General features: G+C 42.1%; 2 protein-coding genes across 2 annotated transcripts in view; one reads left to right on the forward strand and one right to left on the reverse strand.

Moving 5' to 3' along the window:
• Nucleotides 1-17,256, forward strand: part of ASPSCR1 (ASPSCR1 tether for SLC2A4, UBX domain containing) — a 57,645-nt gene extending 40,389 nt beyond the window's left edge. The window contains exons 13-16 of the mRNA XM_073684143.1: nt 12,110-12,161; nt 16,558-16,627; nt 16,711-16,889; nt 17,005-17,256. Coding sequence (XP_073540244.1) covers nt 12,110-12,161; nt 16,558-16,627; nt 16,711-16,889; nt 17,005-17,015 — 312 coding nt within the window. The 3' untranslated portion in view covers nt 17,016-17,256. The remainder of the gene's footprint in view (nt 1-12,109; nt 12,162-16,557; nt 16,628-16,710; nt 16,890-17,004) is intronic.
• A 5,876-nt stretch (nt 17,257-23,132) lies between these two features.
• The window catches only part of CENPX (centromere protein X), a 29,543-nt gene continuing 25,150 nt past the window's right edge, over nt 23,133-27,525 (reverse strand). Inside the window, exons 4-5 of the mRNA XM_073684145.1 lie at nt 24,628-24,716; nt 23,133-24,549 (exon numbers count right to left, since the gene is read on the reverse strand). Coding sequence (XP_073540246.1) covers nt 24,535-24,549; nt 24,628-24,716 — 104 coding nt within the window. The 3' untranslated portion in view covers nt 23,133-24,534. The remainder of the gene's footprint in view (nt 24,550-24,627; nt 24,717-27,525) is intronic.

Consider the following 27,525-nt stretch of genomic DNA (forward strand, 5'->3'; position numbering starts at 1 on the left):
TGCCTCCTAGGGTCCCAGCCACCTTTACCTCCTCAACCATTTCCTCCCTGTTTATAAGGATTAGATCCAAAGTAGCAGATCCCCTTGTTTTCTCCCCTACCTTTTGGAAGATAAAGTTGTCAGCAAGAGAGGATAAGAATTTGCTAGACCTGTTAGTTTTACTTGAGAGAGATTCCCAACAAATGTCTGGATAGTTGAAATCTCCCATGACCACTACGTCATATTTTTTGGAGAACTTGGTCATTTGATACATAAAGAGTTCATCCATATCTTCAGCTTGCCCAGGTGGCCTGTAGTAAATGCCTACAATGGTGTCCTTTCCGTTGTTCTCTCCTTGTATTCTTACCCAAACAGTTTCCACAGAACTCCCAGTCTCTGAAGCTTCAATCTCTGTGCAGATATACGCTTTTCTAACATACAATGCAACACCTCCTCCTCGTTTATCAAGTCTGTTTCTTGCAAATAAGTTGTATCCTTTTAGCCTTTTATTCCAATCATGTGTATCGTCACTCCAAGTTTCAGTGATTCCAATGACATCATATTCCTTTTCCTGCATTAGTAGTTCCAATTCTCCTTGTTTGTTGCCCATGCTTTGTGCATTTGTATAAAAACATTTTAGTTTGTGATTGGTTTCTCTTCCTCCCATATTTTTATTATTTAAATTGTTTTGTCTTTGTTCTTCCTTTCCACTTCCAGTAGCAGAGATCTCAATAGTATTTGTCAGCTGTATGGCTTTTTCTGGCCTTTTGCTTCCCTTCCCACATTGTTCTAGTTTAAAGCTCTTCTGATGAGTGTAGCAAGGCGACTTCCAAATACATGTTTTCCAGTCTTCGTAAGGTGCACCCCATCTCTAGCAAGTAGTCCATCGTATAGGTAATTCATTCCGTGATCCAGAAATCCAAATCCTTGTTGACGGCACCATCGACGTAGCCAGTTGTTCACCTGTAGAATCTTATTCCACCTCATTGTTCCATGGCCATCCACTGGGAGGATGGATGAGAAGACCACCTGCGCTCCCAATTCTTTCACTTTCTTGCCTAAGTCTTCAAAGTCACTGCAGATGGTTTCCAGGTCCTTTCTTGCGGTGTCATTTGTCCCCACATGTATTAGCAGGAATGGGTAGTGATCTGTAGGTCTGAAGAGTCTTGATATCCTGTCAGACACATCTTTAATTTTTGCTCCTGGAAGACAGCACATTTCTCTTGAGGTTATGTCTGGTCTGCAGATAGCGGCCTCTGTTCCTCTTAACAGGGAATCCCCCATGACCACCACTCTCCGTTTTTTCTTCACAACATTCTTCTTTCTCCATCCAGGAGGATTCTGAGGGCTTACAAGGTTATTCATTGCTGGCAAAGTCTTATTTTGCTGTATTTCTTCATGGTTCTCCTGCGTGAGAGCCTGGTACTGGTTCCTGAGCAGTATGGGTGCTGACTGCCTCTCGATCCTCCTGCTTCTCTGGGTCACATGCTTCCATTCCTCTGTTTCGTCAGGTGCAGTTCGAATTTCTTCTCTTTCTGAATCATGAAGAGATAATTCTGCTCTGTCTAAGAACTCTTCACCTTCCTTAATGATTTTCAAGGTAGTTAACCTCTCTTCTAGATTTCGCAACTTTTCCTCCAACAGGGACACAAGCTTGCATTTCTGGCATGTGAAGTTTGGCTTTTCCACTGGCAAGTCTGTGAACATGTAGCAGGATATGCAGCTCACCAAATGGCTCCTGGACTCTTCCATGTTCTTACTGTTAATGTTCTGAAAACAGTGAAAAAAGTTTAAAAAAAAAAGCCTCAAAGCCTCCCCTGGTTGTGTTAGGGTTGTGTTGGGTTTAGAGTTGTATTAGGGTTAGGGTTGTGTTGGGGTTGGATTTTTTCAAAAGTAAAGAAAAAAAATGATAACGATATGGTGACTAGTGTTGAGCACAAATACTCGCTACTTGAGTTTTCATCGGGTGCTCAGGTATGCACCAAGCATCGCGGGTGCTCGAGTGACATGCTCGAGTCCTCGCCCCGCATGTTTCGCGGCTGTTATACAGCCTATAGCCAAAAAAAAACATGCGGGGATTGCCTGCCATACACTAGCAATCCCTGCATGGTTTTTTTTTGGGTGTCTTAACAACTGTGAAACATGCAGGGCGGGGACTCGAGCATGTCACTCGAGCACCCGTGATACTTGGTGCATACCTGAGTACCCGATGCAAACTCAAGTAGCGAGCACTTGCGCTCAAAACTAATGACATATTCAATATGATAACCTAATGTTATCAAATTCTGTGTCATACCTCAAAATGTTAACTATACCCCTTGATAAAATCCTTGAGGGGTGTAGTTTCCAAAATGGGGTCACTTGTGGGGGGTTTCCACTATTTAGGCACATCAGGGGCTCCCGAAACACGACATGGCGTCCACTAATTATTTAAGCAAATTTTACATTCAAAAAGTCAAATGGCGCTCCTTCCCTTCCGAGCCCTGCCGTGCCCCCAAACAGTGGTTTTCCCTCAAAATATGGGTATCAGCGTACTCAGGAGAAATTGCACAACACATTTTGTGTCCCATTTTCTCTTGTTACCCTTGTGAAAATAAAACATTTGGGGCCTGATGTAAAATTTGTGTGAAAAAAGTTAAATGTTCATTTTTTCCTTCCACGTTGCTTCAGTTCCTGTGAAGCACCTGAAGGGTTAATAAAGTTCTTGAATGCGGTTTTGAGCACCTTGAGGAGTGCAGTTTTTAGAATGGTGTCACTTTTAGGTATTTTCTGTCATATAGGCCCCTCAAAGTCACTTCAAGTGTGATTTGTCTCTAAAAAAAATGGTTTTGTAAATTTCGTTGGAAAAATTAGAAATCGCTGGTCAACTTTTAACCCGAATAACTTCCTAACAAAAAAAAATGTTGTGCTGATGTAAAGTAGACGTGGGAAATTTTATTAACTATTTTGTGTGACATATCTCTCTGATTTAAGGGCATGAAAATTCAAAGTTTGAAAATTGCAAAATTTTCACCACATTTCCGTTTTTTTTTCCCCACAAATAAATGCAAGTCATATCGAAGAAATGTTACCACTATCATGAAGTACAATATGTCATGATAAATCCTTCTCAGAATCAGGGGGATCCATTGAAGCGTTCCAGAGTAATTACCTCATAAAGTGACAGTGGTCAGAATTGTAAAAATTGGCCTGGTCATTAAGGACATAATTGGCTCCGTCACTAAGGGGTTAAAAAGAACCTATCACCAGATCAAACATGGCAATTTTGCTCATATTTTATTCTCCCTGCTCCCCTAAATATTTTTTTGTTTTAATTAAATCCGCCTAGTTCTACTTTTTCTGGTCTTTGCCAAGGGAAATAATGGTGAAGCATAAAGACATTCCCCCAGAGAATCCTGTGAGCACCTTCCCCTTGTAAAGACCAGAAAAGGTAGTACTATATATAAAAGCCCATATCTCCAGAACTGTATGGCAGATTTTATTGTTTAAAGAGCTGAATACTCACGGGAGCAGCGGGAATAATAAAAAAGAAAGAACAAAAACTGCCCACTTATCACCTGGTGACAGGTCCTCTTTACTGGACAACCACACATAATTGTTTATTTTCATTATTTTATATGATTGGGTGTGGAGATTGGTGGGGTCTGGATCCACTTGTCTAATGAGCTCATATTGAGCCCATACTCCACTCTGTGCACTCAAGGACGAGCAAGGCACTCCTGCTTCCTGAGCAGCTCTCTTCCAACAGTCAGACACATGTTTCAAATGAATAGTTGAGGTCTCAGGACCCAGACCCCCACTAGTCTGCAAAAAGGAAGCATAAAGTGTAGGTACTCTTTAAGAGGTTAAGGGCTGGTCAGTATGGAAATCCATCTAGAAATCTCAGATCCCATAGACTTTGGTTATAAGATTCTGCATACTGGTGGCAGCGGGATACAGACATTCTCCATTTACATCGGTTGTCTCAACTTGAGAAGAGATTCATTTGTTTTATTGTAGAATTTTTCCTCCTGTCTGCGGGGACTAGAATGTAGCAATAAACACTACCCAAGTTTCACTTCAAAGGCCCTAGTTACATGGAATTTTCTGGGGATTTGTTCCACTTTCAGTAAAGGTATTTATTGGTCGCTATGTGTCCACAGAGCATTTCAAGAGTAGATAAATGACAAGATATCTGTATTTACTGCATATGCTTCAATAACTATATATTGCAATTTAATATACCTCCTTCCGTCCTCACCTTTAGGGTATGTGAACACGATGCAGAAATGCTCAGGATTTTTTCCTGAGCATTTCTGCATCTCCCTGGCAGGAAAAAACGCATGCGGATTGTACATGTGGATTGTACATGCGTTTTTCCTGCCAGGGACATGCGGAAGTGAAGCGTTCTTCACTTTCATTTCCGCATGCGGGTTGACAAGCGCTTCCCAAGCGATTTTAGCATCACTTGGAAAGTGCTTGTCAACTTCACACTATATAAATCCATGCAAACGGCATGGATTTATATAGTGTGTGAATGTCAAAAAAATAAATATATACTTTACCCTCTGATGGCCCCCGGTGTCCTGCTTCGCTCGGTCCCGGCTACCGGCAGTGAAGACTGAAGGACCTGCCGACGTCAGCGTCACGTGACCCGTCACATGACTCTGACGTCAGCGAAGGTCCTTCTTCATTCAACCGCGAAGTGCCGGGAACCAAGCAGGAGCGCTGAGCGGGCCGTCAGAAGGTGAGTATATATATATATATATATATATATATATATATATATATATATATATATATATATATATATATATATATATATATATATATAATATTTTTTTTTATTTTATTCTTTTTTTTTGTAATGGTACCTGGGTCTGGATGAAAGTCCTCTCATCCACACCCGGGTACCATCCGCACATTAGACCGCATGGAATGCGCATCAACATATACAGTGATGCGGATTCCATGCGGTCTAATGCAAGTCAATGGCGTCAAAAAAGCAGCGTTTCCGCAAAATTAATTGATATGCTGCGGATTTTTGAGCGCAGCGTTTACGCTGCGGAAAAATCCGCATCATGGGCACAGCACATGCGGATTTCAATTGGGGAACATTGCTGCCCTTCTACCATGCGTTTTTCATGCGTTTCCGCGGTGTTTACGCAACTGCAAAAACGCCGCGGAAACGCATTAAAAACGCATCGTGTGAACTCAGCCTTACTTATGGGTTTTAAAGGCATATTCCAGTCACGCTACTTTTATACAACGAAAAGGTTTTCCATTGTTGCCATATATTTCCTGTGCATATAATTACATATAAGTACACATATATATATATCCTGTACATATAATAAATTTCCTCCCTTAGGGTATGTGCGCACGATCAGGATGTGAAGCAGGAATTTCCTGAGCGTTTCTGCATCTCCTTGGCAGGAAAAACGCAGTGCATTTTTTATGCGTTTTTTTATGCGGTTGTGAAGCATTTTTTTACATCAATCAATGCTTTTTGGAGCTAAATAAAGTTATTTGGTGGGACATTGCTTAAACCCTTGGAATACTGTCAGAACTCGGGTGAGTATATTGGTTAATTTGAATGATTAAAGAATGTGTCTGTTGTATTTCAAATAAAGTGTTTACTCTGTGTCTGTGTGTTTATTCAACTATTTACTTTACTTTAATTTACTTTAATTAGTTTTGGTCAATGAAAGGTCTGATTGACACTTTGTCATCACCAAACAAAAGAGCTAGGTGTCAGCTAGTCCCATTCACCCAATCTTCAATAGCATTTCTATTCACGTAATTTATGTGGCTGATGTGAGCTGGTATTTTTAGCCTGGGAAGGTGCCATTTGCCCCTGGCCATTAAATAACATCTCACAGCTGGTTTGTTAGCCTCTACGTCTCCCCCAATCAGCACTCAGCAGCGCTTTGGATGCAGTGCATTTTTGTTGCATCCAAAACATGGTGTTCTAATGCCACACTTTTGTTGTCGGTACATGTAAATCCACCGCATATAATGACACTTCAATCAGTCAAAATCTGCAGCGGAGACTAGCGTGTCCGCTACAGAAATTCACATGCTATGGCTGAGTTTGGGTACATGGCCACCATCAGGAGCCGCTGTGTGTTTATACAGCGTCAAACCCGCAGTGTCCAGATGTTACAGTATAGTGGATGGGATCTCTAGAGATCCCATGTCCACTATGCGTGCATCAGAGGCTGCGGATCACCCATGGACACTGACATGCAGCGCGTCTTTCAGGACCGCAGCATGTCAAATTCTCTTGCAGAGTTGCTATTCTCTGCAACAGAAATTTCACCACTAGAATGTATAGAATGCGGTAAATACGCATGGTTCAGTGAACACGTTTGGATTTACCTGCATTCAATAGAATGCAACATTTTGGACGCAGCAAAAATGTGTCCAAAGCGCTGCTACGTCCGGATCGTGGGCACAGAGCCTAAAATTGAAAAAAAAAAAAAAAAAAAAATGACGTGGGCTCCCGCGTCATTTTTATAACCAGCAGAGGGAAAGCCGACCGCTGGGGGCTCATATAAGCCAACACTGTTCCCTGGCTATTAATATCAGCCCACAGCTGTTTGTTTAGCCTTTACTGACTAGATTACAGGGGGACCCCAGAAAAAAATTGACATGGGGTCCCCCTATAAAATCTAACCAGCAAAGGCTAAACTAGACAGCTGTGGGCTGATATTAATAACCAGGGAAGGGGCCATGGGTACTAGCCCCCTTCGCGGCTATTAATATCACTCCTCAGCAGTCCCAGAAATGGCGCATCCATAAGATGCGCCAAATCTGTCGCTTAGCCCTTGCTCTTCCCACTGCCCTGTAGCAGTGGCGAGTGGTGTAATGCGGTTGGGGTTAACATCAGCCTTCTATTGGCGGCTGACGTGAAGCCCAGGTTAGTAATGGAGGGCGTCTATACGACGCCCCCATTACGAACTGTGTGGTAAAATGATCGCCGTTTTTTCAATAAAAGACACTACCAGAATAAAGTATTTAATGAAATAAAAAACACACAGTTCTACAATTTTTTTTATTACACTCCGTCCGCGAAGCCATCAATCTCCTGAAAAAAATGTAAAATAACAAACAACCATATCCCTCACATGTCCGCTGTCAACGACGCAGTCCACATATCGCCAACTATTGTCCCACAATGATCCGGGTCACTTCTGCAGCAGTGACATCAGCAAGCACTGATGTCACTGCTGTAGAAGAAAGCACTGTATACTGACAGGGATGTAAAATCGCACCTATCAGTATACATGCTGCAGGAGGTCACTGGGGTTGATCAGCTGATCAGCCCCGGTGAGCTTACCACCCTGGGAACAGTCTTGCGAATATTCCCAGGGTCACGCGACCACAAGCGGATCGGTCGTCACGCGACCGCCAGCGGATCGGTCGTCACGCGACCACCAGCGGATCGGTCACGTCAGCGCAGGTCCTGGCAGCTCGGTACACTGCGGGGAGCGAGCCCGCTCTCTGCAGTGTACCGCAGGCCGCCGGGGAGACGGCAGCTGATCAGTGACGTCAGCGCAGGTCCTGGCAGCTCGGTACACTGCGGGGAGCGAGCCCGCTTTCCACAGTGTACCGCAGGCCGCCGGGGAGACGGCATCACCGGGGTCCAGGAGGACACCGGCGGCCGCGGGATAGGTGAGTATAAGCTTTATTTTTTTATTTTTTCTACTGCTCCTCCCATCCACGCCGCTCTCGCTGTTATCAGCGAGAGCGGCGGTCGGATAAGAGGAGATGTAGTCCTCTTCTCCCGACCCGGGTACCATCCGCAGTGTGTTTCCGGTGCGATTTCGCGCCCATTGACTTTCATTGAAACGCAGCATATCTGCAGGTATACAGGGTGGTCCAAAAATAGGTGGCCAGAAAATAATAACATTAATTTGATTTATATATAAAATTATATTTACTAACACAGGCATAACATTAACAATTAAATTTTATTTAGAACAATAATACAAAAACCCTTACATTTTATCAACGCAGGTGCTCAAACTGTTTTCCATTACAATTTTCACAGCTTTGAAGTCTGCCTCTTACGCTTCGACAAACTTTTTTTCACAAGTCTCTTTGGGTATTAATTTCTTTATGCATCTCTTATGTAATTTTTCAAATCACTGACACTTTTTGGTTTTCGACTATAAACTTTGTCCTTGAGTACTCCCCAAAAGAAAAAATCCATTGGGGTCAAGTCTGGTGAACGTGCCGGTCAATCAAGTGGTCCTCTTCAGCCAATCCATTTATTAGGAAATGTTTCATCAAGATACTCGCGGACTACTCTTGAATAATGTGGAGGGGCCCCATCTTGTTGGAAATAAAGGTGATTTGAATTAGGCTGTTGCTGTAACTGGGGAACAACTTGATTCATTAGAATTTCGAGATACTTATCTCCTGTGACTGTTCCATCAAAAAATATTGGTCCTAAAACACCAAAACTTGAAATACCACCCCAAACATTGACACCAGGCTCATTTAGTTGTTGCTCTAATGTTAAATGCATGTTCTCATTATACCAGTAAATACAATTATGTCTGTTAATATGGCCGGATAATTTGAAAGAAGCTTTATCACTCCACATAATCTTATCTAAAATTACTGGATTTTCTTCAGTTTCGTTAAGCATAATCTCACTAAATTGCAGCTGCCTGTCTGGATCATCCTCCAATAAACCATGAATTAGACGTGGACGATAAGTTTTCCACCCAGTAGATTTCAGGATTCGCATGATAGAAGCTCGTGAAATTCCCAACTCCAAAGAGGCTCTTCTGGTGGACTTTTTTGGACTCTGAACAAATGTTTCAGTAACAAGTTGTTTATTATCTTCCGTACAGACTGTTTTGGGTCGACCAGTTTTTGGAGCATTAAGGATTGAGCCAGTGGCATTGAATTTGTCACGAATGTGGTAAATGGTTTGTCTCTTTGGGGATTGAGTACCAAATGTTTCAACCCAATTTGCTCTAACGGTTTCAGCATTTTGAGATTTCCAATACTCTGTTAAAATCCATTTTCTTTTATCTGTACTTAAATGATTTGCCATTATGTGTTATCTGAAAATAAAACAAATTTGGGGGAGATCTATCTGTGAAAACTAGATCTGTGAAACAGGCTCAGTTGCCCTTAGCAACCAATCAGATTCCACCTTTCATTTTCCAAAAGTCTGTGAGGAATGAAAAGTGGAATCTGATTGGTTGCTAAGGGCAACTGAGCCAGTTTCACTTTACACCATGTTTGATAAATATCCCCCTTCATAACCTTATTACACTTTCTGTCCACCTACTTTTGGACCACCCTGTATATAATATTATACCTGCGAGTTTGCTGCGATTCAATGCAAGTCAGTGGGCGCGAATTCGCTGCGGAAACGCCCAAACAATGGTCATGCTGCGGTTTTTACCGCAATGTGAATCCGGATTCGCATTGCTATACCTGGCAGACCTATTACAAGCATTTTCGCAGTGGGAAAATCGCTGCGAAAACGCATCAAAAAACGCATCGTGTGAACTTAGCCTTACAGTTTTTGAGATCTCCACTTGCTGTCATTCAGCAGAAACCTGTTTTTTTTTTTCTTCCAGTGGATATCTGCTCTGGTAGAGTGATGAACACTCACTGCAGGACTGGTTACAATTACATAGATGAGAGCAATGCTCACTATCCCGAAACTACCGCCAGTTCCCTCATCATACAGATGTCCATGAAAAAGACCTTTGCATAGATCAAAACGTAGGATGATATCTGTTTTATCTTTTTGCTGGATCAAATAATTAACAGCTAATTTAAGCAGAATTCATTGCTCTCATCTATTTCTGATCTCGGATATTAGATTGAATATATCCTTTGTATGACGGTTCATCATTGGCATTATACTAATGTGATCCAAATCAATAATAAATGGGGCATTTTTTTGTGGTGTAGCTTAAAGTAGACCAGCTGTTTCAACTTTTAGGACTATAGAAATCCTGCAACATTACTGAGTGTTTTTCTTATATACAGTCTTTCTCATCGTTATTGGCACCCATGAAGTTTAAATACATAGTGTGAAATATCTCCTGAAAAAATTTAATCCAGTGAAACCATTTTCTTGTATAGAGCACTCGTGTTAAATACAAAAGAGCAAATGATAAAACAAAAAACAATGGGAGGGAAAAATGGAAAAACCTAAAGCTTGCTTTGTCACTGGTACTGGTACCTTTTACATTAATTTAGTATGGAAGCACATTTTGACTTGCCTGTGGTAAACCACAAAAGAGATTCACCTGTGATTGTCGGTGCTTATGTGACATGAATTAGACAATGAATGATGACTTCACTGTTTTAAAAAGCCACATGGTAAGTCCTGTTCCTTTGTCACAATGGTGAAGACAAAGGAGCCGTCTGAGGACATCAGAACTGCTACTATTAGCAAGCACAAGACTTCCAAACGACGTAAGGCCATTTCCGAAGACCTTGGTATCCCAGTTTCAAAAGTGCGCAATGCTAAGAAGTTTGCCAAGCATGGAACCATCAAGAATCGCCTTGGACATGGGGGAAAGAGGACAATTGACAAGAGATATCTTCTTCGAAGGTTGTAAAAAACACCACGTCAATCATCCAAAGAGCTGAAGGCCAACCTGGAACAGTCTGGGGTCATCGTTTCAACAAGTACAAGATGCCGCACACTAAACCAATCAGAGCTTTATGGGCAAAGGCCAAGGAAGAAACCATTGCTGAGGAATCTGTTACACAACGGTAGATTTTATCTTTAAGTGCTTCAATCGTTTGCTGTTGGAGTTCTACTTCTTTTCGACATCAGTAGTTACCCCAAGGAACGACTGATCTTTGTCAAAGAGTGCCTTGAAAACCCACAGTCCTTCTGGAAAAATGTTCTGTGGACAGTTGAAACAAAAATAGAGCTTTTTGGCAATGCAAAGCAGCAATTTGTTTACTGATTAAGCTTATAAGGAAAAGAACACCTTACTAACAGTTAAGCATGGTGGAGAATCCATAATGCTGTGGGTTTGCTTTGATACGTTCAAGGCCTCCACTACCAGGCGCATCACAGGAATCATGAAATCAGAGAATTATCAAGAGATTTTAGAGCGAAAGGTCCTACCCAGTGTAAGAAAACTTGGGTTTGATTCAAAGATCATAGGTCCTCCAGCAAGACAATGACCCAAAGCAGGAATGGTTGAAAAAGAAAAAAATGGACTGTTTTTAAAATGGCGAGCAATGAGTCCTGACCTCAATCTTTTGGGGTGAGCTGAAATCTGCCATTGGGAAAAAGAACCCTGCAAACATTCAAGAGCTTGAACAAACTGCAAAGGAAGAGTGGGAGAAAATTCCAGCTGAGAAGTGCAGGAAGCTTATAGATGGCTACAAGCAACGTTTGGAGGCTGTCAGCAATGCCAAAGGGTGTGCAACCAAGTATTAATTAGGGGTGCCTTTATTGCTGCACATGCTATTTATTCTGTTTTTTTCTTTGAAATTGTAACATGGAAGTTGAAAAACAATGTTTTATTGTTGTATTACTTTGAGCCACTAATTAAAAATTCCTGAGGATATAACTGGTATATTTCCATTTATTTCTGAAGATAATGGACAGTATATGAAGAAAATGAAGCTGTGCCAATAATGGTGCTCAGCATTGTACGTGACAAAGATGGGGCGTTCTGTTTCCTTAGTGCAGAGAACAATTTTCTTGCTCACCCACACGTGAATATCATGGCTGCCTGTTGCCACAACTTGTGAGCTATTCTGTATTTATGTTCTGAGGAACAGATCAGCCCCCTCAAAGCGGCAACACTAAGGTTATAATGGGATTGAGATGATATATTTTACTATGACCCTATCCTTGCATGAAGCCCACTGGAGTTGTTTCAGTCTCACCAGACCAATCAGCCTGAGGGATAAGAGGGTCTTAGCTGATCATACACTGGGCAGTTGGATGCTTACTCACATGATTCTCCACCCTTGTGTGTATGGCTGATCGTATGGTGCATATCTGCAGCTATAAAACATGTCAGGATGTACATACACAAGTGCATCTTTATGATTGTCGTGTAGGTTTATTACATTGTTACATACTATATTTTATACATAAACTGATATTTGCTCTTGGGTTTTGTCATCTCACCCCCAGGCCCAGCTTTTTCCTGCTGCTGTTGTTCATTTTGGGTCACCAAAACAGAAAGGTACGATCTTATGGAGGACCAATTTTTTCTGTCATGAAATGTGTGTTGTCGTAATGCATAAACGGTAAGTCACAACTAGTGATGAGTGAGCGTGCTCGTTTAACCCTTTAAACTAGCACGCTCGGGTACTCGCCGGGTATTTGCGGTGTGCTCGGCATTTAGATTTGATCTGCCGCGGCTGCAAGTGTCGCGGCTGTTAGACAGCCGACACATGCAAGGATTGCTCATTTGTTAGGCAATCCCTGCATGTGTCGCTGCTAACAGCTGCGACACATACAGCCACGGCAGATCGAACCTAAATGCCGAGCACGCCGCAATTACTCGGCAAGTACCGGAATGTACTCGTTTAAAGGGTTAAATGAGCACGCTCACTCATCACTAGTCACAACATGTTGTTTGCTGACATGTGCAGTCACTCTCGGACCATCGTATTATTGCACTACTGCTTTCACATGTCGTCATTTCATCAATATGAGTGAAGCATTTTACATTACTTCCCACAAGGTCATGAAATAATCTCTGATGATGTAGGGTGTTGCTTTTTTCAGCCTCTGATCCTCTGTTTAAGTGCTATGAACATAAGTCTGCAGGATATGTCCTATAAGGCTATGTGCCCACGTTGCATTTATGAAGCAGAAAATTTCTGCTTCATTTCTGCAAGTCCTCTCCCGGAAAAATGCATGCGGAAACGCAAAATTAAATGACATGCTGCGGATTTTTGAACGCAGCATAAACGCTGCGGAAAAATCCGCAGCATGGGCATTGACATTGCGGAATCCCATTGGGGACCATAGGGTGCGGATATACATGCGTTTTTCAAGTGTTTACGCTGCGGAAATTCCGCAGCATATACGCTTGAAAAATGCTACGTGGGCACACAGCCTTAAGCCGTGAACATGGAAGGAGGTCCCCTGTTTTAGACATCCCCCCTCTATGAGCTAGAACAGAGAGCTGCTTTGTAAGAGTGTTTCCCATTCTGGAAAACTCAAAATGTCTTTGTATTACAATGACGGACAGCCATCTGAATAGTAGCTATATAATTGTATATTTTGCCTGTAGTGGCTTTTGCATGGAATATCTCTCAGTAGCCTTAGGCTGTGTGCCCACTATGCGTTTTTCAAGCGTTTTTGATGTGTATTTTCTGCAGCGTAAACGCTTGCAAAACGTTTGGTAATCCGTGACCCATGATCCCCAATGAAAATCTGCATGTTCTGTGCCCATGCTGCGGAATTTTCCGCAGCTGATTTTCCTTGCGGAAAAATCTGCAGCATGTCCATTATTTGTGCGTTTCTGCATGCGGATTTGAGGTCCCAATGCATTTGAAAAACGCAAGTCAAATCCGCATGTGAAAACGCTTCAAAAACGCGTGTAAAATCCGCAAGCATTTTTACTGCCAAGAACATGCAGAAACTCTGCAGAAATTTTCTGCTTCGTGGGCACATAGCCTTAGCGTCTGCAAGTGAAAAAAGGTTTGTGCCAGAACCAGGCAACCTGGCCTTTGCTTCTCGAAAGTTGTCGCCAATAAAATGTCACATACAGCAGCCTCTTATATCACACACTCAACAGAACACCAACACAAGTGAACAGGGTGTTTTTTTTTACCCAAAATAATTTCCTGAAATACTCTGTTGCTGTGATTCTCACACCCATGTCCAATATCATCCTATGTCCAGCTTAGCACTTAATGTAGCTCTCCAACTCCAAGGCCAGTATATACAGGTGCATCTCACTAAATTAGAATATCATCAAAAAGTTACTTTATTTCAGTTCTTCAATACAAAAAGTGAAACTCATATATTATATAGAGTCATTACAAACAGAGTGATCTATTTCAAGTGTTTATTTCTGTTAATGTTGATGATTATGGCTTACAGCCAATGAAAACACAAAAGTCATTATCTCAGTAAATTAGAATACTTTAGAACAACAGATTCAAAAATGTTTTTAAAATCTGAAATGTTGGCCTACTGAAATGTATGTTCAGTAAATGCACTCAGTACTTGGTCGGGGCTCCTTTTGGATCAATTACTGCATCATTGTGGTGTGTCATGGAGGCGATCAGCCTGTGGCACTGCTGAGGTGTTATGGAAGCCCAGGATGCTTTGATAGCAGCCTTCAGCTCGTCTGCATTGTTGGGTCTGGTGTCTCTCATCTTCCTCTTGACAATACACCATAGATTCTCTATGGGGTTAAGGTCAGGTGAGTTTGCTGGCCAATCAAGCACAGTGATACTGTTGTTTTTAACCCCTTAAGGACCAGAGCATTTTCCGTTTTTGCGTTTTCGTTTTTTGCTCCCCTTGTTCCCAGAGCCATAGCGTTTTTATTTTTTGGTCAATATGGCCATGTGAGGGCTTATTTTTTGCGGGACGAGTTGTACTTTTCAACGCAATTACTAGTTTTACCATATCGTGTACGGGAAAAAAATTCCAAGTGCGGTGAAATTACAAAAAAAGTGCAATACCACAGTTGTTTTTTATTTATTTTTTTTACCACGTTCACTGAATGCTAAAACTGACCTGCCATTCTTATTCTACAGGTCAGTACGAGCTCATAGACACCAAACATGTATAGGTTATTTTATATTTAAGTGGTGAAAAAAAATTCCAAAATTTGGTAAAAAAAAAAAAAAAAAATAGCGCCATTTTCTAAGACCTGTAGCGTCTCCATTTTTCGTGATCTGGGGCTGGGTGAGGGCTTATTTTTTGCATGCCGGGCTGACGTTTTTATTGATAACATTTTGGGGTAGATCTGATGTTTTGATCGCCCTTTATTGCAATTTTGCTGCGACCAAAAAACGTAATTCTGGCGTTTAGAATTTTTTTCTCGTTACGCCATTTACTGATCAGATTAATTCTTTTTTTATATTGATAGATCGGGCGATTCTGAACGCGGCGATACCAAATGTGTGTATGTGAGGTTTTTTTTTTTTAATATTTTATTTTGAATGGGGCGAAAGGGGGGTGATTTAAACTTTTATATTTTTTAAATTTTTTTTTTATATTTTTAAAAACGTTTTTTTTTTCACTTTTTGCATGCTTCTATAGTCTCCATAGGAGACTAGAAGCAGCAACTATCCGATCGCCTCTGCTACATACAGGGGATCAGCAGATCCCCTGCATATAGCAGAATTGGTCCTGTGCTATGAGCGCCGACCACTAGGTGGCGCTCATAGCGACCAGCTCATGACAACCACAGGCGTCTGCTGCAGACCCTGGGTTGTCATGCCCACCCATCGGTGACCCGCGATCACGTGACGGGGTCGCCGATGGGCGGGGCTTAGGACGCGCTTCCCGGAAGCGCGCGTTAAATGCCACTGTCGGAGATTGACAGCGGTATTTAACATGTTAACAGCTGAACCGGGGGAGGAGTCCTATGACGTACTAAAACGTCATGGGTTGCAAAGGGGTTAAACCAAGTATTGGTACTTTTGGCAGTGTGCACAGGTGCCAAGTCCTGCTGGAGAATGAAATTTCCATCTCCAAAAAGCTTGTCGGCAGAGGGAAGCATGAAGTGCTCTAAAATTTCCTGGTAGACGGCTGCGCTGACTTTGGTCTTGATAAAACACAGTGGACCTCCACCAGCAGATGACATGGCTCCCCAAACCATCACTGATTGTGGAAACTTCACACTAGACCTCAAGCAGCTTGGATTGTGTGCCTCTCCATTCTTCCTCCAGACTCTGGGACATTGATTTCCGAATGAAAATTGGAACTCTGGGACCTTGTGAAGTGTGTTAATGACTGCCTTCTGGACATATGTCAAGTCAGCAGTCTTCCCCATGATTGTGGAGCCTACTGAAACAGACTAAGGGACCTTTTTAAACGTTTAGGAAGCCTTTGCAGGTGTTTCTGTTAATTATTCTAATTTACTGAGATAATGACTTTTGTGTTTTCATTGCCTGTAAGCCATAATCATCTACATTAACAGAAATAAACACTTGAAATAGATCACTCTGTTTGTAATGACTCTATATAATATGAGTTTTACTTTTTGTATTGAAGAACTGAAATAAATTAAACTTTTTGATATTCTAATTTAGTGATATGTACCTGTATGCATCAAGATCTGCTTTTCTGTGTGGGGCTACTCACAAAAGTCACTATCTGGAGTCCCGATCCTCTAGCTGTTTGCTAGACTTGGTGCTAATGCAACAAGCTGACAGACAGCTGTGAGCCATTCATCATGGTCCTGTGAGCCATAAGCTGGGGATCCCTGATCTATATGGACCTAGTAATATTGTAGATGACTTGTGTGGGTAATATGTCACTAGCTCCTGGCTAATCAAATTCCCCACATTAACTTACCCCACAATATGGTGGCTTTACACTATCTCTACATGTACAAAAATAACGGAAACATTTTAATATTTACATACATCTCCTTCCTCGCTTTACAGAACAATTCCTACAGCAAAACTTTGTGAATGAAGTGATCTCTCTTTCTCAGGCTGACATTATCATTGCCAGGTAACTGAGGCCTTAAATTAATACAGAAGGGCACAATGTGTTGCTGTCCACTTGTCCTGAGTGATGACGTTCTACCTCGGCAGGGCCATGCCACGTATCGCAGCTGTGTCAGCAGCACCTGTGATGGAGGAGTATCTGGAGAGCGGCTCAGAAGCAGCTCACAGAGCACCAGAGAATTATGAAGAGCTGTCAGGAATCCCTGACTCTCATCAGCAAGTTCAAAGGGATCACGGCAAAGTACCCAAGTGGTTGAAACTACCAGGTAATGAGTGCACATGGCTGAACCACACGTGGTCTGGGTTTAGGTTATAGATTATTCCTGCTGAATGTACCTTCTACATCCACATGCTAATTGCTGATGCTTCTGATTTCCTCAGGAAAGAACTGAGTGACGTTCCTCTTTACGGGAGTCTGAGGCACTAAACATTCTGGTTACCAGTTATTTGGAGTTCTTTCTGCGGTTGAACGTTCTGCATTGATTGGTTGATAGGATCTTGCAAGTTCCTAAAGCTGAACTGACACAGTTGTAATTGTACTACATGCGCGTCATGTCTTGCTTCAGCAGTGCTGAAATAAGTGCGCACAAGGAAAGTTGTTTGCATCATTAAATTAAAGTTTCTTTTTTGCTATGCCTTTTTCCCCCGTTATTTTTCTGTTCCACACAACGTTAACCTTTGCTTACAGCATGTGAGCCAGTGGCGTGAATCCGGTGAGTTTGACATTTTGTATGGTGTGATGACTCTTGTCTAGATTGATGGTAATGTTCTGTAAGTGGAAAAAAAAAAAACTTTTAATGGATGAACATGTCCTTTTGGAAGCTGTTTTCTAACTGCGTTGGATAATGATCCAAAATGATGCCTCCGAAGGCACAACACAGCCTTGTGTTAACGATGCAGGAGACTACTTAAAATGTCCAAATGTCTTTGAAGTCAGCTACTTGGCTCTGATCTCTTTCCACTTCACCATATTGACTTTGCTAATTACTCATCCTCCAACAACAAGGAACCCAAGCTGAAAAGATCCTTTTTACCTCGAGTTTGTCTGCACTCCCCGTTTCCTCTACCCCGTGCTTTCCTTGGCTGGTGCTTTTCCTGGGTTGAAATTGTCCTTTGTTGGCACAGCTTCCTCGGTGAGGTTGCGTCTGAGCCACACATGAGATGCCGGAGCTGATAAAAGGGACAATCCTTGGCATTTATAACCAGCAAGGAATAAAATGCACTCAGTGTTCCTCATAATATTTTGCGTCACCTCGTTCTACAACTACACAATTTTCTTTCCTCTGATGAAGCATGGAAAACAGACCTGAATCTATAATGACACTCCTGGTCTTTGTGTTTGTGCGCTAAGATGTCGTTAATTGTGACTGCTCCGACACCAAAGTGCATATGGAAAGTTAATTAAGGACCTGCACCTTTCCACTGGTGACAGTCACTTCTCCCCTCCCTACGTACACAACTTAATATCAATTGACCAAGCATCAAAGCAACACCTGTCTTTGTCCCTAGTCAGGGAATGTTTTCCTTCATGCCTAATGATTTCCAAATGCTTAAAATAGAGGGGGTGGGTTGACTGCAGAGTTAGAGAGGAGCTATAGTTTTAGCAGACGCAAAGGGACTGCTTGGTATTTAGAGACAGATTGAGTTTAAAGAGAATTTAGGGGATGTTTTAGAAAAGGGGGAAAGAAAACTTTTGGGAGGTTTTCTGCACAGAGAGGAGTCATGCTGTCTGAAGAACTCAGTCTGTTTTCGGAAGTGTTTCTCAAGATGCTCATGAAAAAGTTTCCCCATTTGCTCTATAAACTTCTTTGAAGAGTGGCCAAAATTGCAAATGACGAGCAGTATGTTCTAAGAGATGAGATAAGCAACTTGTGATTGGGCTGCAGATTCATCAGAAGAGAATGAATACATGTGGTTGGATTGAGCATTCTTGTGCTTGTTCTGTAAGTGGTATCTGTGGAGACAGCCAAATCAGAGCCCAAAGAACGCTTAGAAATGAATTTTCTAATAATTTCTTCAGTTGCTATTTTCTATCAAGTTAGGAACCCAGGCTAGCCTTTTTTATTGGTTACATCTGGGAAAAATGAAGTGACATTCTATAAAGCCACAATTAGGTAGAGCTCACAAGCTAAGAAATGAAACTATATATTTGCATTATTGCTAACGAGTCTTTATGAAAAATGTGGGTAGTATTCGAAGAAAACATTCTTACAACTCCAATTGTTGGTTTCTCACTTCTGAATGACAAAGCTGGGATGAAAGATAAGTTATCACATAACTAAGCAACATTGCTAGCCAACAATGTGAGAAAGCTAGGTGATATCTGTTATAAAAGGCTGGGCATAAAGCTTTGTTTACATAGCCATAAAATGGCAGCACATTGGGCATACTCCAGAATTCCTTCAAATCTGACACAGAGCAATTAATTCACTTTGTGCAAATGGGGTTTTAAAAATAACCTGAATAGGATTCAGGTTCGCTGACCGCCACCAATCAACTGTCACGTAGTGACAAGGGACTGTGGGCACCTACCGTATTCTTCAAACTAGGGGTGCCCTAGGTTATCCCTGTCCCCCGGATGGTGGAGATGCCAGGGTCTCATACCTTGCTATGCTCCTATATGTTCCGTCCCCCACCCAGGGAGGTGTGAGGTCGAAGTGTATAGGCAAACACTAACCTGACAGACAGCGGTAAACAGACAGGGATAAAAGAAAACTACAGTCATACAAATACACTCACATAAAAAGAGTGGAAAACAGGAGGAACAGGAAGGGAGAAACCAAATGCGAGAGGATAACTATAAACATGCAAACCAACTCCACACAGCAACCTCCTGAAAAACTCTCCAACCACCTACTCCAAACACTGAACTCTCTTCTTCAACTCCAAACCAGGTAGTGGTAACTATCACTGGCAAGATCATAAGCAAGGAGGGTTCTTATACCTGCTAGAACAGGGTTCCCCAACTCCAGTCCTCAAGGCCCACCAACAGGTCATGTTTTCAGGATTTCCTTAGTATTGCACAGGTGATGTAACTATTGCCTGTGCTGATGATGGAATTATCACCTGAGCAATACTAAGGAAATCCTGAAAACATGACCTGTTGGTGGGCCTTGAGGACTGGAGTTGGGGAACCCTGTGCTAGAAGCAAGGAACTCAGAACAACTGATACAACCCAAGACAGAGAACTCCAGGAGTCCAACTAAGCAGTTTAACCCTTGCACCACCAGAGCAAAGAAACGTCAGAACTGCTACTAGGACTGTGAAGCCGTTCTAACTACCGGAGGTGTATGTCTCACCAGACGCTGTAGTTATCTGACTCCACTCTGTCGTGGTATTCCTGTGACATCAACTATCAAGGGTGGTAATAGGCTGACAGGCTGTATATTTGGGCAGATATAGAAAGAGAACTTTGAAAATAAGCTATATTTAAAACACCTTTAAAGAGTCATAGGGGTGGTACCAATCCTCAAGAGTGACACTGACCAATCTCCCTCCCAAAGTCGACACCATCTAGCACGGGTTTGCACAACTTTTTTTGGTCGAAGGGCCACATTGACATACTGAACGGCAGTCCACAGCAAAAGGGAGGTTGATTCAGCACTTCAAGAAAATGAAACTTCATTCCATTAATAATCCATCCATAAAAACATGTGAAAGTCCACATCATAGTAATAGATTACTATATCATCCGAGGAGAAAGTCCCAAAACAGATATATTATAGAGTCCTGCTTGACGCGTTTCGAAGTGATACTTCTTATTCAGATATAAAGTTTTCATTTTCTTGAAGTGCTGGATCAACCTCCCTTTTTCTGTGGACTGCCTTTCCTTGGCTTTTGGATCCTGTGCATTCGTGGATGGGTGAGCTGATCATTTCTGTTTTTTATATTATTGACATACTGAACCAATCCTGGGGCTGCACTAAAAATTAAAGAAGTATTATCTTCTGTGACAATTATGGCATATCGAAAGTGTATAATACCATAAATATCTGATAGGTACAAATTCTACTTCTACTTCTAGGACTCTTAACTCCATCAATCAGAATTCTCATGGTACTTCAGAAATTTTTTTTTTTTCAACAAGGATTTAGAATCCGATTCTGCTTTGAAATCCACATAAATGCATCAAATACTCTTTGAATTAGATTCTTACTGATTATAATGGGAAAAGCTGCTGTAGTACACATAGTGCTGCGTTTTGCCATATTATTTTGAACATTTCCCAGTAAAACCAGCAGGAAGTTTATTCAGAATATTTGAATTTTGCTGTAAAATCGGCTTCTAAATCCTCATAAATAAAGTCTGAATTTACCCTAAAAGAGAAAGATGTCATACATGCCCACGGCTCTCTACATTAGGTTATGGGTTTTGTACCTACCGCCTAATGTTTCACAACTTCCATAAACTACACTTGAGCGAGTGGCAGACACTGAAGATCACCCATCTAATTCCTACTCCTTTTCCGAAGTGCAAAACCGGTTTAGAGACCCCATTCTCCTGATATATAAGGCATGCAGAGATGTCTACACGGAGCACCATTAGAACTTGCCCATCTCTGCTTCTCAGCTGCCGACCACTACTCTTCTCTTCTCTTCTGTGTGTGTAGCTGCTCAACTATAGTCAGACAAGCATTTTTCTGTCCATATGGTATCTCTACCCCAGCTAAGAAACACACATTCCCAGTTTGTCCATATCATGTGAAGTAAAATGTGATTCATCAGACCAGCTTCTCACATAGCACCATCGTCCAGTTCTGATGCTCCAGCTCATTTTAATAATTTTTATTTACGTTGCACGAACATATTCGGCAGCACTTTATAAGAGCACGCAAGCTTTGAAGGTAATAGTTAACACAAAAGGTAAAATGTGCTTGAAGAGTCTGGTCCAGCCATCTTTATAACAGGTATTCATGTAAAGCTGCATGAACCAAGCACCTATCGGTATTTGCCTATATCTGGATACAACGGGATACTGAGTGCACAGAGGATGTGGGAACAGGTTCCAAGGAAAACGTAGGAAGGGAGAGCAGTTAGCAACAGAAAATAATCAGTTATTTTGTAGTAGTGCAATGGTGATGTCAAGAGAAGTACAGTTAGGCTGCGTGCCCACTATGCGTTTTTCAAACATTTTTGGCGCTGAATTTCTGCAGCAAAAACGCTTGGTAATACATGCCCCATAGTCCCCAATGATAATCCGCATGTGCTGTGCACATGCTGCGGAAATTTCCGCTGCGCATTATCATTGCGGAAAAATACGCAGCAAGTCCATTAATTTTGTGGACACGCAGCAAAATTGCCGCCATTGACTTACATTGAATTGCTTAATATCCGCATGACTCTCCTCCAGACCCGGGTACCATAGTACCCGTAAAAAAAAAAGAATTTAAAATAAAAAATAAACATATACCAGTACTTACCTTTCAATGGCCCCCGGTGTTTTCTTCGGTGCGTCTGGTCTCTTGTACAGCTCGTGGTGGTCTAAAAGGACCTGCGGTGACGTCATTTAGTCATGTGACAGGTCACGCGACCGCTGACGTCGGCGGTCGCGTGACCTGTCACATGACTAAATGCCGTCACCGCAACTCCTTTTAGACCACCCCGAGACACCGGACGCAGCGAAGAAAACACCGGGGGCCATCGGAAGGTAAATATGTTTATTTTTTACCTTTTTTTTTTTTTTTTAAAACTATTACTTGGTCACACTATATAAATCCATGCCGGTTGCATAGATTTATATAGTGTGACCAAGCTGTCAAGCACTTTCCAAGTGATGCTAAAATCTCTTGGAAAAGCGCTTGATAACCCGCATGTAGAAATGCATGCAAAAACGCTTTACAAACGCTTCTACCTGGCAGGAAAAACGCATGTAAAATCCGCATGCGTTTTTCCTGCCAGGGAGATGCGGAAAAAATCTGCAGCATTTCTGCATCGTTGGCACTTAGCAAATACAGTAGGTCAAGAAATATTTTAACAGTGACAAGTTTTTGGCATTTTAGCTGTTTACCAAAACATATTCAAGATAGTTATATAATCAATATGGGCTTAAAGTGCAGACTCTCAGCTTTAATTTGAGAGTATTCACATCCTAATTGGAGTAAGGGTTTATAAATAGAACTCTTCAATATGTAGCTGCCTCTTTTTAAGGGGACCAAAAGTAATTGGACAGTTATCTCAAAAGCTCAGAATGGGCTATTCCCTCTTTAATCCATTATAAATTATGCAGGTAAAAGGTCTGGATCCGATTCCAGGTATGGCTAGCTGTTGCTGTTAACCCACAACATGCAGTCAAAGGAGCTCTCAATGGCAGTGAAACGTACCATCATTAGAAATCCATCAGAGAAATAGCAGAAATGTTACATAGGTTGAAAAAAAGACATAGATCCATCACGTTCAACCTTTCTCCCCCAATTAATTTGGCCAATTATTTTTCAGCCCCCGAAATCAGGAGGCTTTGTAGAAAAATGGTTACAATTCCTAAAGTGATAAACAGTGATTAACATGGCAAACTATAGGAGAAGCTTTGACATTTATTTATTTCTTTATCCATACTGGAAAATGATTGATGACACACTGGTGGAAACCACTGACACCGGTACCAGTTTTTCACGTATGTGTTTTATACAGAAATGTGAAGGAGACCTAAGAAAGAGCAGAAAGTTCCACTGAGAACCAGGTTAAAAAGAAGTTGTGGAGTGAAAACAAGGTATAGTAGGAGCAGAATAGAGAGACAGCAGATGGTTCAGTGATTTATGACAGCATCTTTTGCAATGGGAGATAGTTTGGAAAGGTTTTAATAACGTGAATACTGTATGTGAGCTATAAATGGGTAGAGAAAGGGATTGATGTGTATGGATTGCACTGCAGGTAGGGAAGATCGGTACATTTCAAAGAAAACAGCTACCAAAATGAAGATGGTATTAGTAAGCGTTGAAAGCCAATTTTGCAGCATATTTCAGTTGTTAACAAATTTGTTTGAGTATTTTGCCTAGAATAGATGTCTTAACTGCAAGGCACATGAACACAGATGATCTCTGCCCTTATGTCTCCACCAAGCTAAATCTCATATTAGGCTCTTTCAGCATGAGAAGTCACACCACATGAAAATCGCTCACAGTGTCTTCTCGCCATTCTAACACATCAACCTATATCCCACTCCTGGACAGGTGCCATCATTACAATCAATGTCATCCACTACAAATGGCAGTGGTTTTAATGTTATTGCTGACCGAGTACAGGCCTTATGAATACCGACTAGAAACAATAAAACTTTTTTCCAACCATAGTTAATTTTTGCTTTGAATGTTACATCAGTATTACAAATTAGGTTACACAACGGTTTCCTATAAAGATGTAGTGCTTATTAATACAATAGAATATCACCATCTACTGGTGAGAATAGACATGTACAATCGCTGCTGAACCATTTCTGCACTGAATGCCAAAATGTTTGTTAACTCGTTATCTTCCAAAATCTAGACAACCAGTACACGCTCCATCAGACAAATGCTAACAAGGTAGTTATATGGGGACAACCACACTTCTCCATGGATGTTGGCTTTGGCAGCAGTGGAGAAGCGCTGACGGAAAAAGCATATACATAGTAATGGTGTGTTTATTACCAGATCTAGGGTGGTGTTGGTGAGAAGCTGGGAAAACTTGTGACAAGGCATTAGCGTTTGGCTGACAGGTTTAATAAACACATTAGAAAGGTTTGTGGTTTCCAAAAAATTGAAAACAGGTCTTATGTTTTTTTTTTTCTTGAAAAGCTATGATAAAAAGTTATTTATTGAGAATATAGTCATAGGTCTTGTAGAAAACGAGAAGATCAGGCTTGGCGGCATCCTTAATGTTGGACTGAGGATAGTCTGGTACAGATGATCAGTACATGGGCATGGCACAAGTGCCCCATCTAGAAGTCCAGCAGCTGGAAGAAAGGAGAAAGTACTTAAAAGGATTCAGATACTAGACCAGCTATGCGTTATATGAGGGGCCGGGAACTTACCAGCTGAGGCAGAATCTTCTCCACATGTTCTATTTCCACCACAGGCAAATCTTCAGCCAGGGCCTGACGCGCTGCTCGGGCAGCTGCCTCTGTAAGACCAATGAAGTACAGATAATTCATGGCAATGGTGGAATTAAGGCGCTTATTCACACCCTTGATGATTTTGTTTAGGAACTAAACTTTGAATATGATGTTGCATGTCTGGCAGGCACTTTAATTGCTGCAGATCTGTGGGGATCTGAGTCCTGAGGTCCCCACCAATCAATCAACAGATTCCTGAACAGATCAGCAGCCCGCATTGGTGTACGGATTCAATAGAAAGCTCATGCCTTCTACTTAATCTGTACTCCGCAGTATGTGCGCACTACAGACAGGGACCCCCAATGGTACGCAGGCAATGGGGGGGTACAAATCTTACTTAAAGTTTAGTTACTCTTAAAGGGAACCTGTCACCAGGTTTGCCCCATATGAAATATAGGCCGTATATAATCCCGCGATCCAGTCTGCAACAAAAGAAAAACACCTTTTATTATACTCGCCTGCAGGGCAGTTTGGTCCGATGGGCGTCACTGGTCCTGGTCTGGAACCTCCCTTCTTTTTTGGATGCATCCTCCTTCTGTGCATGACGCATTCTACGTCATCCACACACTGTCCCATGGCATAGCAATCCTGCGCAGGTGTACTTCTGTGTCCTGACCAGGGCAGAGCCAAATATTGCAGTGCGCATGTGCCAGGAAAGGTCAAAGAGCCCCAGCGCACTGCTGTTCTTTAGTCAGCCCTATTCAGGGCAGAGAAGTACGCCTGCGCAGGAGGAGCGCGATGCCGGGGGACACTGTGTGGATGACGTAGAACGCGTCATCCACACGAAGCACAGAATGAGGACTGCATCGAAAGGGAGGTGACAGATACCCTTTAACGGATCTAGCAACACTGGATCACTACACTGCCTGTTCACACCAATCTTGGAAGACTAGCCTATGCAAAAATCGCTGCTTACTGCACATTGGAGGGCTTTTCGCAATATAAAAACTCCACCTTTCCACTGTCACGGTAGTTAGCATCAGATTGCTCTGGTCCTATCAATTAGAAAAAGGATCTTGTCCTGTTGAATGGAACAGCAGGTAAACATGCACACTGCCACTTTAATTTCTTCTCGTTGAGGCCAATTTTTCGTTTTCTTTCTAAGGCTATATTCACACATGTTGGGTTTTTCAGCATCACAAATATGCAGCAAAACCTAATGTCTGGCAGGAAATCAGCTGCGTCAAAAACGCTGCGTTTTTTTTGACTGTCCTTCTGGCTCTATTTGTGCATGTACATAAAGTTCTGTGAAAAAATGAACCCCATTCTATTTTGCCATCAAAAACACTGAAAAAAACACTGATGCAAATTTTGGTGCGATTTTGATGTCTTTTTTTCAGAGTTCTTTTTTCACCGCCCATTACTTCCTATGGGTGAAAAAACGCTGAAAGAAGTGATAAGCTCTAATTTCCAAAAACCCAATCAAGGCACAAAATACGTAACAAAAAAACATGATGCGTGAACAGAGAATTCTGGTTTGCATAAAAATCTGCAGCAAAACCCAACATGTGTGAACATAGCCTTACTCTTCTTGGGCATGGGTTGTAGTGAATATTCATGAACTTTAATAGCAGGCACACAGACCGCAGAGCGGCAGCAGGAGTACAGGAGAATGAATGGTCACTGCTCCGGTCGCTGCAGTCTTAGGGCACATGCAAAAGTCCGTGCAAATCGGTCCGAGCATGGACCGTTAATGCACAGACTGGCCATGGGTCTCTCGACCCAAGTGTGACAGCCTTATTCATGTATTTCTATGAGGCTGTCACACTCGGGTAGGGAAAGCAGAGTCCAGTCCATGCATTGCTGTCCGATCTTGGGCTGATTTGTAAGGATGTCTGAATGAGCCTTTAAGCAGATGTTGGCTATGTAAAACAGCCAGAATCTGCCGAGTATGAAGCAGGCTCTGTTCCCGAGCCCACAACGATATGGGGACCAGACAAAGGATGCATTACTACATCATATGGGAAGGGGTTACTCGGAGTCTATGGGACTAAGGCCATGGCCCCAATATCAGTATTTGGTCAGTATTCAATCAGTTTTTTTTTCTCAGGAGTGGGAGCCAAAACCAGGAGTGGGTGATAAATGCAGAATTGGTGCACTTGTGTCACCACACAGCTGACTGATGACCAGGGAACTGGGGCTCCTATCCTGTCCCTAACACTAGGGGGAGCCCTAGCTCGCCCTATTCCCCAGGATACCTCTGAAGGTGAGGATGCCGGGGCCTCCGCCCTCACCCTAACTCCTGAGTTAGCCCTCCGTCTGTTCTCCTCCCCCACCCAAGGAAGGGGGCGCTACTGTTGCACCCACCCGACAAACAAGGCTACACAGACAGGGGTAAACCGATAACTCGAGGCACACTAAATATTCAATCACATATAAAAGAGGAAAAGCACCAGGGTGTGAAGGTAGGGGAATAAACCAAAATGGAGAAGGATATGGAATTACCATGCGTACAAACCAAACAACAGTCTCTGATAATTCTTCCAACTCTCCTTCTCATAATAACTCCTCTCCCTCCGTTAGCCATGCAGCAAAAGCTAGCTCTGACCAGGAGTAATATCAGAGCCCAGATTATAAAGGGAAAGGAGAGGCTAACCGAGCTCAGCTGTAAGTACCAAGATTTCCAACTTGGCCGTTTAACCCGTTTTGCCAGAAGAAATAAAACATGTCTTAAAATGAAGGAGAAGTGCTTCTTCTCAGAGCTGGAGTAGGAAACCCCGTGACAACGTCTTTCTATTATACTTTTTCTCTGATTGTACCTCACCTGGTTTTGGCTCCCACTCCTGAAAAAATATACTGACCGAATACTGACCAAAT

Source organism: Phyllobates terribilis, unplaced genomic scaffold, assembly GCF_046119375.1.
Source record: "Phyllobates terribilis strain yellow unplaced genomic scaffold, ASM4611937v1 Scaffold_5__5_contigs__length_657084704, whole genome shotgun sequence".
Taxonomy (NCBI): Eukaryota; Metazoa; Chordata; class Amphibia; order Anura; family Dendrobatidae; genus Phyllobates; species Phyllobates terribilis.